Raw genomic sequence first — 17,802 nt, forward strand, 5'->3', positions numbered from 1 at the left:
ATCATATACCCTTGGGGGCATCACTTTCTTTTTAAAGTTTTATCTTCCTGGGGTGAATGCCTGATAAGATAGTGAATAATAAATCTCACATAATCCCAGATGACCCAGAAGCTTCATAATCTGTTTAATTCTTTTTTGTTGAAACACATTTTGTTGTTGTTGTTATTGTTACTCTTCACCCGAGGATATTTTTCCATCCATTTTTAGGTAGAATGGAAGGGAGGGAAAGAGGGTGAAAGAGAGAGAGGGTGAAAGAGAGAGGGTGAGAAGAGAAGAGAAGAGAAGAGAAGAGAAGAGAAGAGAAGAGAAGAGAAGAGAAGAGAAGAGAAGAGAGAAACATCAATGTGAGAGAGACAGATCAACTGGCTGCCTCCTGCAGGACCCCGACCAGAGCTGGGGATTGAACCTGCAACCCAGGTACATGACCTTGACTGGGACTTGAGCGCTCACGACCCTTCAGTCTGTGGGCAGATGCTCTAACCACTGAGCAAAACCAGTCAGAGATGTTGAAACACATTTTTATTAGCTGTATCTCCCAACTATTTCAGAAAGAATGGGAAGAGAACCTACTTTAAATGCAAAATCATTTAAATTGCCAAAAATTGCAGTTACTTCAGAAGTACTAAAGAGACTGTTTTGGTGTAATAAATGATTCCCTTGCTTCATGTTGATGTGGCTTTTGTTGGTGAATCAGAAGAGGTTTAGTGGCTATGGAATTAACTGTACGAAAGATCTGGGAAGTTTGTTTGGCATTAAATTGTCCTTAGAATGGCAAAAATAAGAAAAATCATTTAAAAAAATTCTTGGACTCTCCATGAAAACAGTCCTGTATATTAATTATTGTAACAGAGCTGATAGAAAGGACATAAATACAGTGTAGACAAGAACATGCTTCTACAGTTGTAAATGTGTCCTCCAATTTCTAGGACACAGCTGCTCTTTTATTTTAATAAAAATATTGATGAGTTGTCTCCACAACCAATTTGAACTGTTACTCTATGACCATACCTCCCAGATTATGGACAGAATTATGAAGTGGAGTGTGTGTGTGTATGTATCTACTTTCTTACTATACCCTCCAGTGAGATGTGATGAAAAAATGCATGCACATAGGATTTTTTAATCATTTGTTTATTTACTATTTAATGAGCACCATGTCTCAGCCACTATTTTAAGCATTAGAGACAAAGCAGAGAATAAAACAAGATTCCCACTTAGCTTTCATTCTAGTACAGGAGACATGTTTTTAAACAAACAACGGAAGCCAGGGAAAAGGATAGAAAGTGGATGTAGAGGAAGGAGGGAAGTCAGAGTGCTAGCTGGTTTATTTTAGGTGATGAGATCAAGAAAGGCCTGTATGAGGAGATAATGTTGGAACAGAGACCTGAATGAAGCACAGCATGAGCTTCAGAGTGAGCCAAACTTGGGTTTGAATTCCCTCATTGTAACTGATTTGCTGTTGGACCTCTTTGAATTGGTCTCACCATCTGTAAAGTACAGTTAATCAAACCTTGTTTGCAGGAATGTATTTATTGGTATTTCTCCTGCTCCTCCTCCTTTCTGTCTTCTTTTGCATTTAAAAATTAAATACAGCCCTGGCTGGTGTGGCTCAGCTGGTTGGGTGTTGTCCTGTGCACCAAAGTGTTGCTGGTTTGATTCCTGGTCAGGGCACATACTGGGATTTTGGGCTCGATCCCCTCTAGGGAGCGTGCAGGAGGCAGCTGATTGATGTTTTGCTCTCACATTAATGTTTCTCTCTCTTTCTTTCCCTCTAAAATCTTTAAAACAATGAAATACAGCTGCATGCTGATTAACTGAGAACTTACTATATTCACTGTAACCATATTTTTCAAGAAAAATGCAAAACTCAAGAATCTGATCTGAAAAAATACTTATTTCTCATTAATGAATTTACTTATGTAAATAAATATCCAAGGGAGTTATAAAATTAATTATTTAATTACACATTTAATTAATATTTGTCTTTATTGAGAAGAAGATTACATGAAATTGGTCATTTCTAGAAAGTCCAGGCCCATGGACACCTTAACTGTGTTAAATGCCCACAGTCCCATAAAACTCTGTTGGGGAGTCCAGAAGTCAATTTTAACAGATCTTAACTTCTTGGAACTTTAAATGGGACCATGGGTGGTATGAATGTTGACATAAGTGGGAAGTGACTGAAACGTTCTACAGTTAGAGTTACTAACGTGTTGTGTTGCAGAGACTGTGATCTGAGTGGGATTGATGTGGACAGCATTACTGTCAATTCACAGTAACATTAAAGGCTTCTTTAGAGAAAGAGTCCACTGGGACCTTATTAGTTCTAGAGCCACTAGCTGCTCTGGGGAGAGATTCAGAAGCACATCAGCTTCAAGGCTGTATCTGTTTTACATCAAGCTTCCTCTCAGGGAGCAATACAACATACAGCTCAGTCCTGGCAAGACTTCTGGCTAAAGGAGCCCCTGAATCTGGAGCACTCAGTCATCATAATCATAATCATAATACACGGTATGTGTACAGTGATTTATTTGACCCCATAAACAACCCACAGAGAGTCAGGGCAGACCCTCTTGACCTGATGGGTGAGGAATTCACATGTCCAAGATCATCCAAGAAGACAGGACTACATCTAGATCCAAGCTCATGAGTAAGGTTTCTCTGGGCCATTGTGCAAGGAAGGACTACCTCAGCACTGGAGCCACGGAGCTGTGGCAGATCCTTCTACAGAGTATTATCTGGGTGATTATAGTTGATGCTGTGATCCTGACCATTTGTATGAGGTGGGTCAGGAGAGGAGAGAAAAGAGGTTTGGCTCAGGGCCTAAAGACAAGGAGAGCCATGCCAGGACAGGTGGTACCTAAGGGGGCTTTCGAAGAGACTATCCTTGGAACATTAGGATCACAAATTTTAGAGCTAGAGAGGGGCTGTAGTGATTGTATTTAGAAAAACAAAACCACAGCTCAGGGAAGTTGAGGGATTTAAACCACAGAGCTGGTTTGTGGCCAAGCACTGAGAGAGCCCGGTGTTGCTAATGCCAGGCCAGCAGGTCTCTGTAGTTTTTTTCCTTCTTTGTATCAGGCTTACTCTCCTTAATCTCCCTTCTGCAACGGAAATTCTTCTTTTTTTGACAGTTTTATATTTTAAATTGATCATCTAGTGCTTATGGTTTCTAAAAGCAGTCCTGATTAAAATGTCTTTAATTGAAATAAGAGCAGTGATTAAGGCCTCCTATCCTTGTTACAGTGGGTTTATCATCCTTACCATCATCTCCTTGATTTGTGCATGTACCACCCTGGGTACTATAGACAGTTGTTCATTTCATAGAATGTATTTCATTTTCTGTTGTTTCACGTATCTCAAAGTGGTATTTTTATTTCTTTCCACGTCTCTCCTCCCATCTAGGCTGTGAGCTCCTTGACGGCCTGGCATCAGGCCTTTTGAGTCTGTAGGTTGCATCCCCTAGCAGAGTGTATGACCCTCAGAAGGCATTCATTAAATGTGTTTGTTTGGGGAGCATGTTTACACTGCCTGTCCCTCAGTCCCCTCAACCTCACCCCATTCCCTTCCCCACCCCCTGGCTCCCCCACACTGGCCCTAAACCCAGGATGAAAGCAGTTCTCTAATCCTAATAGCTAACAGGAAAATGTGGAGCCTCATGATTCATGCTCATGTTTGTCCCGTATTTTGAGAACTGGTGGTCACTGTTATTCTTTGTTCATTTGAACTGTCCTCTGTTTTTGTTCATTATCTTTGAGTTCAGTTCAGTGATATTAATTTCCTTTTAATGAAATAGAAGCCAACTCAGATCTTTACTGCATATTGAGTTATGTTTTGGTGTTTAGGGAGGCAATGCTGCTTAGTGATTAAGAGCTCAGGCCGTGGAGTCTGCAGGGCACTGGGTCTCTCAAATCTGGCTGTGGGGTTATCTCTGGGCAAGTTGTTTGACCTTGATAAGCCTCAGGATTTTCCCAGATTATTAAAGCCAGAGCTGCACTGACCAAATCAGTATTGTACAATTCTAAACAGCAACATGTTCCTGGATTGTTTTTTTCTTCAATCATCCATGCAGATGAAGAGATAGGTTCCTGCCGGAGTGGGTATCTTGATAGTAATACTGGGTAGGAGGAAAATACAGAATCTTACACTTTTAACTCTCTTGTTTTATTAGTTATTAAAGCTTCCCTTGTGCAAATACTTGTAAACATTTGCTCAGTGTTTTTAAAATTTTGTAGCAGAAAGAGATTTATTGGAGTATTTGAAGATTTTTGGATCTCATTTCCCAAGAGTCTAGCAGTACATCCCTTTACCCATTACTAAACATTTATAAAAGCAAAGCTTTTAACAATATTTTGAGATTATAATAATTTCTGTGTCAGACATTTATTTGCTTCAGACTCTGGCAGGTTGATACTATAGTTCTTTTCACAGACTGAGTTAGAAAAGGTTTTAAAATCTACCCACAAATTCATTGATACTCCTTCCTTCAGAAAGTAAAGCCTAATTCTCCTTCTCTTGAATGTGGACCAGACTTAATGACTCCCTTTTAACCAGTGGAATATGACATAAGTGATACAATGTGACTTCTGAGGCAAAGTCATAAAAAGGATACAGCTTCTGCTTGGTTCCCCCTCTTGGATCATTCATTCTGGGCGAAGTCTGCCCCATGTTGCGAGAATGCTCTAACTTAACCTCCCAGGGGAGGACAGAAGTGTGTATTCTCCCTCCAAACCAAGAGGGAGCCTCCAAAAGACTACTTTTAGTGTTTGAGGTTCCTGTAGGAATTGGAGTCACATTCTTTTTTTTTTCCTCACCTGAGGACATTTTTCCATTTTTTGTACAGATAGAGTGGGAGGGAGAGAGAGGAAGAGAGAGAGAGAGAGAAACATCGATGTGAAAGGGACACATCGAGTGGCTGCCACCCGCACAACCAACCAGGGCCGGGGACAAACTGCAACCGAGGTACATGCCCTTAGCGGGAACCGAACCCGGGTCTCTCCGCGCCGCAGGCCAACGCTCTAACCGCTGAGCCAAACTGGCCAGGGCAGGGAGTCACATTCTTTAGACAGATTTCTAGTCTTGCTGGTCTGGCCCCCATACCTTCCTGAGAGGGAGAGGTGAAGGAGACAGGGGCCAGTAGCAAAAAACTGGCACTCCCTATTTGGCAGGTCAAGCACACACAAATTTCCCATGGACCAAAGAGTGTAGAAGTTGGCTTGAGACAACTTTCCAGAACCCCTCCCAAGAGGTCTGCCTCTGAGGAAACCCTCGCTGGGAAAGAGGGTTCCTATATAAGGGAACCGTGCAATGGCAGAGACATGCTACTACTTCTAGCCAATAAAATGTGAGGCCCTGGAAAGCACACATGCAGTTCTCCACTTTCTGTTTCCTGCCACAGACACTGAGGTGGTGGGTGTGCAGAACAAAGCCTCCTGCCGACTCACCTTGGACTTGCAGAGTAAGAAACAGACATGTGGTAAGCCTTTGAGGCTGCAGTGTTCTTTGTGACAGCATAACCTAGCCTACCCTGATTAATACAAGCAGGGGCACGGAAATGGAATGCCCTCATGTTAGATGTTTCCCTGGACATCTGGAGCCCAGTTGAGAAGTAAAGTTTTGAATTTGAGATCTATGCAGCCCGAGTCCAGCTTTGGAGAGCAGTGCTGCTCTAAGCGTGGGCTAGTGCCAGGCCATGAACTATCTATTCCCAGTCCACGAGACGATAAGGAGAGAGAAATCAAGAGTAAGCGTTTCAAAACTTTCATAGCCATTGCACATTGCTGTGATATTTTTGCATTTTATAGTAGTACTAGTCTGCAACATATTGTAAAAAGCAAAAAAGCCCTCAAAACTGGCCCTTCATCAAAATAGTTTGAGAAGCATTACTTTATAGTATATTCAGAGAAGTTTTAGCTAAAAGAGTAATCAATTTTGGAATTATTTCTTCTTAGTATTTATTCCATATATCTATTCTGTTTTAAGGCTTTTGATCTTTCTTCTGAAATTACTCTACTATAGTAACAATTACAATAGTAATATCAGAACTATTAGATGTAAATGCCTGTATTTTCTCCACTTCACTTTCAAACTCGGCTTTACCTCTTAGTGCCTCTTCTCAGGTGCTCCTTCCTCAACATTTACTTCTCAGCTACCCTAAATCTGGCTTCTTCTCCCACCACTCTTTTACATTTCTTTTGCTAAAGTCTCCAGTGATCTTCTAAGTGTCAACTCTGTCAGCCTCTCCTTATACTTCATTTACTTGAACTCCCACTCAGTCTGCCACTCATGACATCCTTCCTGGATTCCTTCTTTGCTTGGCTTCCGAGCTCCTCTTAGCCTTGGCATTTACTCCTCACCTACTTTGCTTAATAAAAATTGGGTATAAATCAGTGGGAGGGTAAATTTTTTGGAATTTAGCTAATTAATTATTTAATAAAACATTGTGCTTATTTTTTAAAGAATCTTTTTGTAATATGAATAAGCATTTTCTTAGTTGTAAACGCTAAGTTTTTTATTATGTTGTTTTTAAAGGAAGAAGTGCAGAAAATCAAACACACACAGTGACATAAGCTGATATAGTCAATTTATCTTCATCCCATAGCATTATGACACTTCTTCATTTTAAAACATTTCAGTTTTTAAAAAAATTTTACTTTGTGCCCTGGCCAGTTTGGCTCAGTGGCTGGAGTGTCAGCCTGCAGACCAGAGAATCCCGGGTTCATTTCCCGCTAGGGGCATGTACCAAAAAAAAAAAAAATTACTTTGTGCTTTTTGTGTGCTTACTGTGTGCTTTCTGTTAGTTCAGCATTAGGCACATTAATTCTTTATTAAAGAGGTGAAATGTCTTGCTCAAGATTGTATCACCAACTTTCACTGGTAGGAAAATGGAATTGACATACTTCTCCTATTTTTCCCAATAAGTATAACTAAACACTCTAGACCAGCGGTTCGCAACCTGTGGGTTGCGGCCCCTTTGGGGGTCGCACGACCCTTTCACAGGGGTCGCCTAAGACCATCGGAAAACACATATTTCCGATGGCAAATCATAACAGTAGCAAAATTAGAGTTATGAAGTAGCAACGAAAATAATTTTATGGTTGGGGGTCACCACAACATGAGCAACTGTAAAAGGTCATGGCATTAGGAAGGTTGAGAACCACTGCTCTAGATATTACATATAAAACAAACATAAGACAAAAGCAGTGGGAAGCTGGAGCCCGAGAGAGACTGGTGCAATCCAGCTGCCCGCCCGCGGGACCTACAGGGTGTGGGGGCACAAGAGAGGCCTGTGCAGCCTAGCAGGGACTTTGTGATCCAGTTACCCACAGGTCCTGTGGGGTGCTGAAGCACCAAAGAGGCCTGTGCGACCCAGCAGGGACTGTGCGATCTAGTTACACACGGGACCTGCAGGGAGCTGAAGCACCAGAGAGGCCTGTGCGACCCAGCAGGGACTGTGCCATCCAATTACCCGCAGGACCTGTGGGGTGCTGAAGTACCAGAGGCCTGTGTGACCCAGCAGGGACTATGCCATCCAGTTACCTGAGGGACCTGTGGGGTGCTGAAGCACCAGAGAGGCCTGTGCGACACAGCAGGGACTGTGCCATCCAATTACCCGCAGGACCTGCGGGGTGCTGAAGTACCAGAGGCCTGTGCGACCCAGCAGGGACTGTGCCATCCAGTTACCTGAGGGACCTGTGGGGTGCTGAAGCACCAGAGAGGCCTGTGTGACGCAGCAGGGTCTGTGCCATCCAATTACCCGCAGGACCTGCGGGGTGCTGAAGTACCAGAGGCCTGTGTGACCCAGCAGGGACTATGCCATCCAGTTACCTGAGGGACCTGTGGGGTGCTGAAGCATCAGAGAGGCCTGTGCGACACAGCAGGGACTGTGCCATCCAATTACCCGCAGGACCTGCGGGATGCTGAAGTACCAGAGGCCTGTGTGACCCAGCAGGGACTATGCCATCCAGTTACCTGAGGGACCTGTGAGGTGCTGAAGCATCAGAGAGGCCTGTGCGACACAGCAGGGACTGTGCCATCCAATTACCCGCAGGACCTGCGGGATGCTGAAGTACCAGAGGCCTGTGCGACCCAGCAGGGACTGTGCTATCCAGTTACCTGAGGGACCTGTGGGGTGCTGAAGCACCAGAGAGGCCTGTGCAACGCAGCAACCCATAACATAGGCATAGAGCTGGGTCCCCAAAGGGACTGTGCGATCTAGCTACCGGCGGGACATGCAGGGTATGGGGGCACCAGAAAGGCCTGTGTGACCCAGCTGCGCACAAGATAGGCATAGAGGATGTGAAAATGGAAGTAGAGTGAATAAAAGCTACACAGACGATCTCCCAGGACCAAATGGGAATTACAACTAAAATAAAGACAAATCCTCAGAAAAAAAGCAACAGAAGAGCAGTGGAACAGGACCATATAACCAGGGACACTGGTAGGATCTTCAGAGGCACGAGAGGATGGTGGGCTTGGAGCCCATGGACAGCAGCAGTCTTAGCTGTGAGCAGAGCCCTTGGGGAATAAAGACCAAGCCCGCTCCACAGCGCAGAGAGCCGGGATAGAGTGCTAAAATAGCCACAGCCACTCACCTGGGGGCAACAGCAGAGGGAGGGCAGACTGGGCTGGAACTCTGTGGAGACAACTGGGATTTGGAGGGCACTCAGAGTTTTTGCTGAGTTGTGGCCACAAAGGACGGTGGCCAGTGTGCTCCTTCCCAGAGTTGTGGGGAAAGCAGCAGTGCCCCCCCCCCAGAGATTCAGCCTTTCCCAGGTGAGGCAAAGAAATGCAAATTGAGGCTCATTAACAACCAGCATCTATCCCACCCTCTGGAAATCCTCTTATGCAGAACACCAGGACTACATTCCAAGGCGCTGAGGAACTGAGACTACTAGCCTCCAGGAAAAAGCTAGAGGATAACTGAACCTTTTCTGGGCTTGCAAATCTGCCCAGGAGGGATCACATTACCAGATTTCAGGTTATACTACAAAGCCATTGTAATCAAAACAGCCTGGTACTGGCACAAGAACAGGCAGATAGATCAATAGAACAGAATAGAGAACCCAGAAATGGATACAAGACAATATGCTCAATTAATATTTGACAAAGGTGGCAAGAGCATACAGTGGAGTAAAGACAGCCTCTTTAATAAATGGTGTTGGGTTGCCCTGGCTGGTTTGGCTCAGCGGTTAGAGCATTGGCCTGCAGTCCAAAGAGACCTGGGTGCGGTTCCTGCTAAGGGCATGTACCTCGGTTGCAGTTTGTCCCTGGCCCTGGTTGGGTTGTATGGGTGGCTTGATGTGTCCCTTTCACGGAGATGTTTCTCTCTCTCTCTCTCCCTCCCACTTTATCTGAAGCAAATATCGAGGAAAACAAAATGTCCTCGGGTAAGGATAATGCAAAAAAGGAAAAGAAAAATAAATAAATTAGTGGTGTTGGGAAAATTGCACAGCTACATGCAAAAAAATGAAACTAGACCATCAACCTACACCATACACAAGAATAAACTCAAAATGGATAAAAGACTTAAGTGTGACTCATGAATCCATAAAAATTCTATAAGAAAATGTAGGCAACAAAATTTTAGACATCATACGCAGCAGAATTTTCACTGATATATCACCTAAGGCAATAGAAACAAAGGGAAAAATCAATACATGGCACTACATCAAACTAAAAAGCTTCTGCACAGCAAAAGAAACAACCACCAAAATGGAAAGGCAACCCACTCTATGGTAGAGCATAATTTTCAATGATATATCAGATAAGGGGTTAATTTCCAAAATATATAGAGTGCTCACACAGCTCAACAAAAGGAAGACAAAGAACCCAATTAAGAAATAGGCAGAGGAACTAAATAGACACCTCTCCAAACATACAAATGGCTAAGAGACATATGAAGAAAGGCTCAACATCACTAATCATCAGAGAGATGCAAATTAAAACAACAATGAGGTATCACCTCACACGTGTCAGAATGGCTGCCATCAACAAATCATCAAACAACAAGTGCTGGGAAGGGTATGGAGAAAAGGAGACTCTAGTACACTGCTGGTGGGAATGCAGACTGGTGCAACCACTATGGAAAACAATATGGTGTTTCCTCAAAAAATTAAAAATCGAACTTCCATTTGATCCAGTGATTCCACTTTTAGGAATATATCCTAAGAAGCCTGAAACACCAATCAGAAAGAATATATGTACCCCCATGTTCATAGCAGCACTATTTACAATAGCTAAGATCTGGAAACAGCCCAAATGTCCATCAGTAGACAAATGGATAAAAAAGCTGTGGTAGAGCCCTGGACCGGTTTGGCTCAGCAGTTGGAGAGTCGACCTGGATGCAGTCAGGAGAGACTCAGGTTTGATTCCTGCTAAGGTCACGTACCTCGGTTGCAGTTTGTCCCCGGCCCTGGTTGGGTCGTGTGGGTGGCAACCACTTAATGTGTCCTTTTCACGTCGATATTTCTCTCTCTCTCCCTCCCTCCCACTCTATCTGAACACGGGATAGAAAAATGTCCTCGGGTGAGGATTAAAAAAAAAAAGCTGTGGTACATATACACAATAGAGTACTATGCAGCTGTCACAAAGAAAGCTCTGTTATCCTTTGAGATGACATGGAGGGACTTGGAGAGTATTATCCTAAGCAAAACAAGCCAAGCAGAGAAAGACAAATATCACATGATCTCACTTATTTGTGGAATATAATGAACATAACAGTCTGGGGAATGGGGTAGTCCCAGAGACATGGAAGTGGGGTACAGACTGACAATCCCCAGAAGAGGGGGTGCAGGGGAAGAGATAAACCACAGAACTTATATGCATGTATGCATGAACAATGGATATGGACAACAAAGCTGGGGACAAGGCAGGGAGGGTGGGATAGAGGGGTATCAGTGGGGGAAAAAGGAGAAATATTTGTAACAAAAATAAATTAATTAATTAAATTAAATAAATAAAATTTAAAAAATAAATATATAAAATAAAACAAACTTAAGACTCAGAAAGGTAGAGAGAAGCCAAGGACCTCAGGACTCAAGAAACATAATGGTGAATTCCCCAGGTTTCCTTTTTGCTTCATATATATCCAGACTGGACATTGGAGAAGCTAGCAACCTGGAAACACCAATGGGTGAAGACAAAAATAAAATAGCCAGAGAAAAAACTTACCTTGTAGCTAAAGCATCAGTCCACCAAGACAGGAAACTTTGAGACAGTCTGCTCTTATCCAAACATGTCAGAAAGAATTGAGACCCCACACCCACCAGTAAGGCTAAATAGAGAGCCTAAACTTTGACCTTTCTCAGGCTAAAATGAGGCACCCAACCCACCTGCTGCGGTAGTGCCAGAGAAGGCCAAGTGAGGAGCTGTAACATTCATTTCTTCCAGGTGAAACTTTCATCTTTCACTTCATCCCCCAACTCTGTAACAGCAGAAACCATGATGGGAACCTATATCTCCACCCCCTCCAAATGGTACAGTGCACTTCTTCTTTTTGGGATGATGTCAGAGGAGACACAATAGAGAGTCAAGACTTTTCATCACCAATCAGTGGTAATGAGGCCACTAACCTCCAACCCCATGCTGGTGGGGAACACATGATAAGCCTGGACTTACACTCCCACCTAGCAGTATTGAGGTACTTCTCTAGCCTTTTCTCTGAAGGCTTATTGCAGAGTCAGGACTTTTGCCATCTCTCATTAGTAACAAGGTCATCCCCTTCTATGGTATCAATGAGGCCATGTGGGAAGCAGTAATGAGATGATCCTATCCCTCCCAGCCAGAGTGATATCACTGGAGGCCTGAACTTATACTCCCATCCTGCAAACAAGAAATGCCTTCTCTATTCCCTCAAGTACAACTAAAAGTCCTGGGTGTTATTTATAAAACAAACATAAGAATGCTCAGAAAGGTAGAGAGAAGAAAATAGACCAGATAGGGTCCTCCCGACCTAAAGAATGACATGCTGATGAACTCCCTGGTAGTGAGTTCCCTCAGCATAGACTAAGTGGAGAGACCTGGACTTCCATCCTGATCTTGCATTGACAAGGTGGTATTGTTCCCTTCACCAACCAGAGTGATGTCAGAAGAGACCTGGTAAAACAAAATATTAAAATAAGATCCAGAATCTTATTACATAATATCCAAAAAGACTAGGTTTCCATCGAAACTCACTCATCATACCAAAAACCAGGAAGACCTGAAACCTAATGAGACAAGACAATTTCCAGATGCTAACACCAAGATGACATAGATGTCAGAGTTATCTAACAAGATTTTAAAGCAAGCATATTGAAATACAGTAGGCACACAATTGTGTTACTCTACAATAATATAAATAACTAGCAGATTGCTATTAAAATTGTCACAAATATTAAAGAAAAGAAATGGCTAGTTTGGCTCAGCGGTTAGAGTGTCCGCCTGTGGACTGAAGGGTCATGGGTTCGATTTTAGTCAAGGGCATGTACCTGGGTTGCGGGTTCAATCCCCAGCCCTGGTTGGGGTCATGCAGGAGGTAACCAATTGATGTGTCTCTCTCACATCAATGTTTCTCTCTCTCTCTTTCCACTTCCTCTCTCTCTCTCTTTCCACTTCCTCTCTCTCTCCTTACCTTCTACTCTATCTAAAAAAAAAATCAATGGAAAATTATCCTTGGGTAAGGATAAAAAAAATCCAAGCTGAGCAATAAAGAGAACATAGATTCAAAAAAATGGATAGAGCCTTGGGGATATGCAAGACTATAACAAAAGAGCCAATATTTGTGTCATTTGAGTCCCAGAAAGAGGGGAAAAGGGACTAAAAAAGAATATTAAGATATAGTGGCCGAAAATTTCCCTAAATTGGCAAGAAACATAAACCCACAGGTTCAAGAAGCTGAACAAATTCCAGTAGATAAACCCAAAGAAATATACACCAACACACATCATACTGAAGCTTCAAAAAACTAAAGACACAGAGAAAATCTTGAAAGCAACTGTAGAGAAACAACATTACCTGTAGGGGAAAAGCAATTTGAATGATTGTGGAATTGTCATCAGAAACCAGAGGAAGTGGCATACATTTTTCTAATCCTGAAAGTATTATTTCAACCCAGAATTATATAACCTTTGAAAATGGAAATTAGAAAGACATTCTCATTAGAAAGACAAGTAAGAGAATTTACCAGTAGACCTACTCTAAAAGAATGCCAAAGGATGTCCTGGCCAGTTTGGCTCCGCAGTTAGAGCAGTGGCCCATGGACTGAAAGGTCTTAGGATCAATTCCAGTCAAGGGCACATATCTGGGTTGCAGGTTTGCTCCCTAGCTCCAGTGGGGGTCATGTGGGAGGCAACCAATCAATGTGTCTCTCTCATATCGATTTTTTTTTTTCCTCTCTCTCTCCCTTCCACTATATCTAGAAAGCAATGGAAAAATATCCTTGGGTGAGGATTAAAAAAAAAAAAAAGAATGCCAAAGGAACTGCTCTTGATAGAAAGGAAATGCAAAAGAAAGGAATTTTTGTAATATCAGGAAGCAAGAACATGATAAGAGCAAAATACAGGTAAATACAATAGACTCTCCTATCAGCAAAAATATATCAAAGAACTAAAAAACAACATCAACTAACAGGATCTAATTGACATTTTTAAGACATTCCAACCCAAAATAGCAGAATACACTTTCTGTTCAAGCACCAACAGAACATAATGTCAAGGTAGATCATATCCTGGGCCATAAAACAAACAACAAATGTAAAATAATTGAAATTAGAGTGTGTTCTCTAACCATAATGGAATTAAATTAGAAATCAGTAACAGAAAGATAGGTAGAAAATCACCAAACATTTGGAAAGTAAACACACTTTTAAACAAAAAGTGGGTTAAAGAGGAAGTCTTAGAAAAATGAAAAATGTATTGAACTGAATGAAAATGAAAATGAAAATACAGCACATCGGAATTTGTGGGAAACAACTAAAGTAATGCCCAGAGGGAAATTTATAGCGCTAAATGCTAAGTAGACAAGAAGAGTCTCAACTCAATAATCTAAGCCCCCACCTGAAGAACCTGGAAAAAGAAAAGCAAAATAAACCCAAAGGAAGCCAAAGAAAGGAAATAATGAAGGTCAAAGAAGAAATCAATGAAATTGAAAATAGAATAATAGAGAAAAATTAATGAAACTAAGAGCTGGTTCTTTGCAAAGATAGATGAAATTGGCAACTTGTAGCAACACTGACAAAAATAGAAGACACAAATTACTAATGTTAATAATGAAACATGCAACATCATTATAGACCCTGCAAACATCAAAAGGGCAGGGAAATACTATGAACAACTCTACATCCATAAATTTGACAACTTACATAAAATGGACTAATTCTTTGAAAAGTACAAACTACCACAACCAACCCATTGTGTACTAGGTAATTTCAGTAGTCCTATAACTACTAAGGAAATTGAACTTTTTTTTTCCTTCCTTGTTTTTATTTATTTACTTATTTTATTTATTTATTTTAATTAATTTTTGTTACAAATGTTTCTCCTTTTTCCCCCATTGACCCTCTCCTCCCAATCCCACCCCCTCACCCATCCCCAGCATTGTTGTGCATGTGCATGGTTATGCATACCTGCATATAAGTTCTATGTTTCATCTCTTCCCTCCCCTCCCCTCAACTCCCCTTCTGAGAGTTGTCAGTCTGTGCCCTACTACTATGTCTGTCTATTTTGTTCATCAGTTTGTTTTGTTCATTATATACCACAAATAAGTGAGATCATGTGATATTTGTCTTTTTCTGATTGGCTTGTTTTGCTTAGGATAATATTCTCCAGGTCCCTCCATGTCGTCTCAAAGGATAAGAGATCTTTCTTTCTTATAGCTGCATAGTGTTCCATTGTGTATATGTCCCATCTTTTTTATCCACTCATCTATTGATGGACACTTGAGCTGTTTCCAGATCTTAGTAATTGTAAATAGTGCTGCCATGAACATAGGGGTACATATATTCTGACTGATTGATGTTTCAGGCTTCTTAGGATATATTCCTAGAAGTGGGATCACTGGGTCAAATGGCAGTTTAATTTTTAACTTTTTGAGGTAACACCATATTGTCTTCCATAATGGCTGCACCAGTCTGCATCCCCACCATCAGGGTACTTAGAGTCCCCTTTTCTCCACACCCTTGTCAGCACTTGTTGTTTGATGATTTCTTGATGGCAGCCATTCTGACAGGTGTGAGGTGATACCTCATTGTTGTTTTAATTTGCATCTCCTGATTAATGACTTTGAGCATTTTTTCATATGTCTCTTGGTCATTTGTATGTTCTGTTTGGAGAGGTGTCTCTTTAGGTCTTCTGTCCATTTTTTAATTGGGTTCTTTGTCTTCCTTTTGTTGAGTTGTATGAGCACTCTATATATTTAGGAAATTAACCCCTTATCTGATGTATAATTGGCAACTATGCTCTCTCATATAGTGGATTCCCTTTCCATTTTGATGGCTGTTTCTTTTGCTGTGCAGAAACTTTTTAGTTTGATGTAGTCCCATGTGTTCATTTTTCCTTTGTTTCTCTTGCCTTAGGCATTGTATCAATGAAAATTCTGTTTTGTATGATGTCTGAAATTTTGTTGCCTGCATTTTCTTCTAGGATTTTTATGGATTCATGAGTCATATTTATCCATTTTGAGTTTATTCTTGTGTATGGTATAAGTTGGTGGTCTAGCTTCATTTTTTTTTGCATGTAGCTGTCCAATTTTCCCAACACCATTTATTGAAGAGGCTGTCTTGCCTCCACTGTGTGCTCTTGCTGCCTTTGTCAAATATTAATTGAGCATATTGTCTTGAGTCCATTTCTGGGTTCTCTGTTCTGTTCCATTGATCTATCTGCCTGTTCTTGTGCCAGTACCAGGGGTTTTGATTACAGTGGCTTTGTAGTATAACCTGATATCTGGTATTGTGATCCCGCCTACTTTGTCCTTCTTTTTCAAGATTGCTGTGGCTATTTGGGGTCTTTTTTGGTTCCAAATAAACTTTTGAAGTATTTTTTCTTGTTCTGTGAACTATGTCATTGGTATTTTGATGGGTATTGCATTGAATATGTAGATAGCTTTGAGTAATATGGACATTTTAATGATGTTAATTCTTGCAATACATGAACAAGGTATGTGCTTCCACTTTTTTATATCTTTCTCTATTTCTTTTTTCCATGTCTTGTAGTTTTCTGCAAATAGGTCCTTTAATTCTTTTGGTTAAGTTTATTCCTAGGTATCTTAATTTTTTTTTTTTTTTTTTTTTTTTTTTTTTAATCCTCTCCCGAGGACATTTTTCCATTTTTTGTTCAGGTAGAGTGGGAGGGAGAGAGAGGAACAGAGAGAGAGAGAGAAACATCGATGTGAAAGGAACACATCGAGTGGCTGCCACCCGCACAACCAACCAGGGCCGGGGACAAACTGCAACCGAGGTACATGCCCTCAGCGGGAACCGAACCCGGGTCTCTCAGGACCGCAGGCCGACGCTCTAACCGCTGAGCCAAACCGGCCAGGGCAATTTTTTTTGCTTTGATGGTAAATGGGATTGTTTTTTTAGTTTCTCTTTCTGTGAGTTCATCATTGGTGTATAAGAATGCCATCAATTTCTTGTCATTAATTTTGTGTCCTGCTACTTTGCCAAATTCATTTATTAAGTCTAGTAGATTTTTTATGGAGTCTTTGGGGTTTTCTATGTATAATATCATGTCATCTGTGAATAATGACAGTTTCACTTCCTCCTTTCCAATTTGGATCCTTTTTATTTTTTCTTCATGTCTAATAGCTGTGGCTAAGACTTCCAGTACTGTGTTAATAAGAGTGGTGAGAGTGGGCATCTCACCACTTTATTTTTTGTCCATTGAGTATGATGTTGGCTGTAGGTCTTTCATATATGGCCTTTACTATGTTAAGATATGATCCCTCTATTCCCACATTGCTGAGCATTTTTTTAGAAATGGGTGCTGGATTTTGTCGAATACTTTTTTCAGCATTTATTGATATGATATATGGTTTTTATCTTTCATTTTGTTTATGTGGTGTATCACATTTATTGATTTGTGAATATTGTACCAGCCTTGCATCCCTGGGATGAATCCCACTTGGTCATGGTGAATAATTTTTTTGATGTATTGCTGGATCCGATTTGCTAGTATTTTGTTCAGGATTTTGGCATCTATGTTCATCAGTGATATTGGCCTGTAGTTTTCTTTCTTTCTTTCTTTCTTTTTTTAATCCTCACCCGAGGACATTTTTTGATATTTTGTTCAGATAGAGTGGGAGGGAGGGAGGGAGGGAGGGACGGAGAGAGAGAGAGAGAGAGAGAGAGAGAGAGAAACATCGACGTGAAAGGGACACATCGAGTGGTCGCTACCCACATGACCCAATCAGGGCCAGGGACAAACTGCAACTGAGGTATGTGCCCTTAGTGGGAGCGGGAACCAAACCCAGGTCTCTCCAGACCGCAGGCCAACGCTCTAACCGCTGAGCCAAACCGGCCAGGGCTGTAGTTTTCTTTCTTTGTAGTGCTTTATCTGGTTTTGGAATTAGGATTATGCTGGCCACATAAAATTAGTTTGGAAGTCTTCCTTATTGGATATTTTGGAATAGTTTGAGGAGAATGGGTGTTAGATCTTCTTTGAATGTTTGATAAATCTACCCCATGAAGCAGTGTGAGCCTGGGTTTTTGTTTGCTGCAAGTTTCTTGATTACGTCTTCAATTTACTTAATTTTTATTGTTCTATTCAAGTTTTCTATCTCTTCCTTCTTCAGTTTTGGGAGACTATGTGTTTCTAGAAATTTGTC

At 41.5% G+C, this 17,802-nt stretch overlaps 1 protein-coding gene across 1 annotated transcript in view; it reads left to right on the top strand.

Moving 5' to 3' along the window:
* The first annotated feature begins 2,598 nt into the window (after window positions 1-2,598).
* The window catches only part of LOC118640380 (tetratricopeptide repeat protein 28), a 167,086-nt gene continuing 151,882 nt past the window's right edge, over window positions 2,599-17,802 (top strand). Inside the window, exons 1-2 of the mRNA XM_036277286.1 lie at window positions 2,599-2,776; window positions 5,399-5,476. Coding sequence (XP_036133179.1) covers window positions 2,599-2,776; window positions 5,399-5,476 — 256 coding nt within the window. The remainder of the gene's footprint in view (window positions 2,777-5,398; window positions 5,477-17,802) is intronic.

The sequence above is a fragment of the Molossus molossus genome, unplaced genomic scaffold (assembly GCF_014108415.1).
Source record: "Molossus molossus isolate mMolMol1 unplaced genomic scaffold, mMolMol1.p scaffold_m16_p_22, whole genome shotgun sequence".
Classification (NCBI taxonomy): Eukaryota; Metazoa; Chordata; class Mammalia; order Chiroptera; family Molossidae; genus Molossus; species Molossus molossus.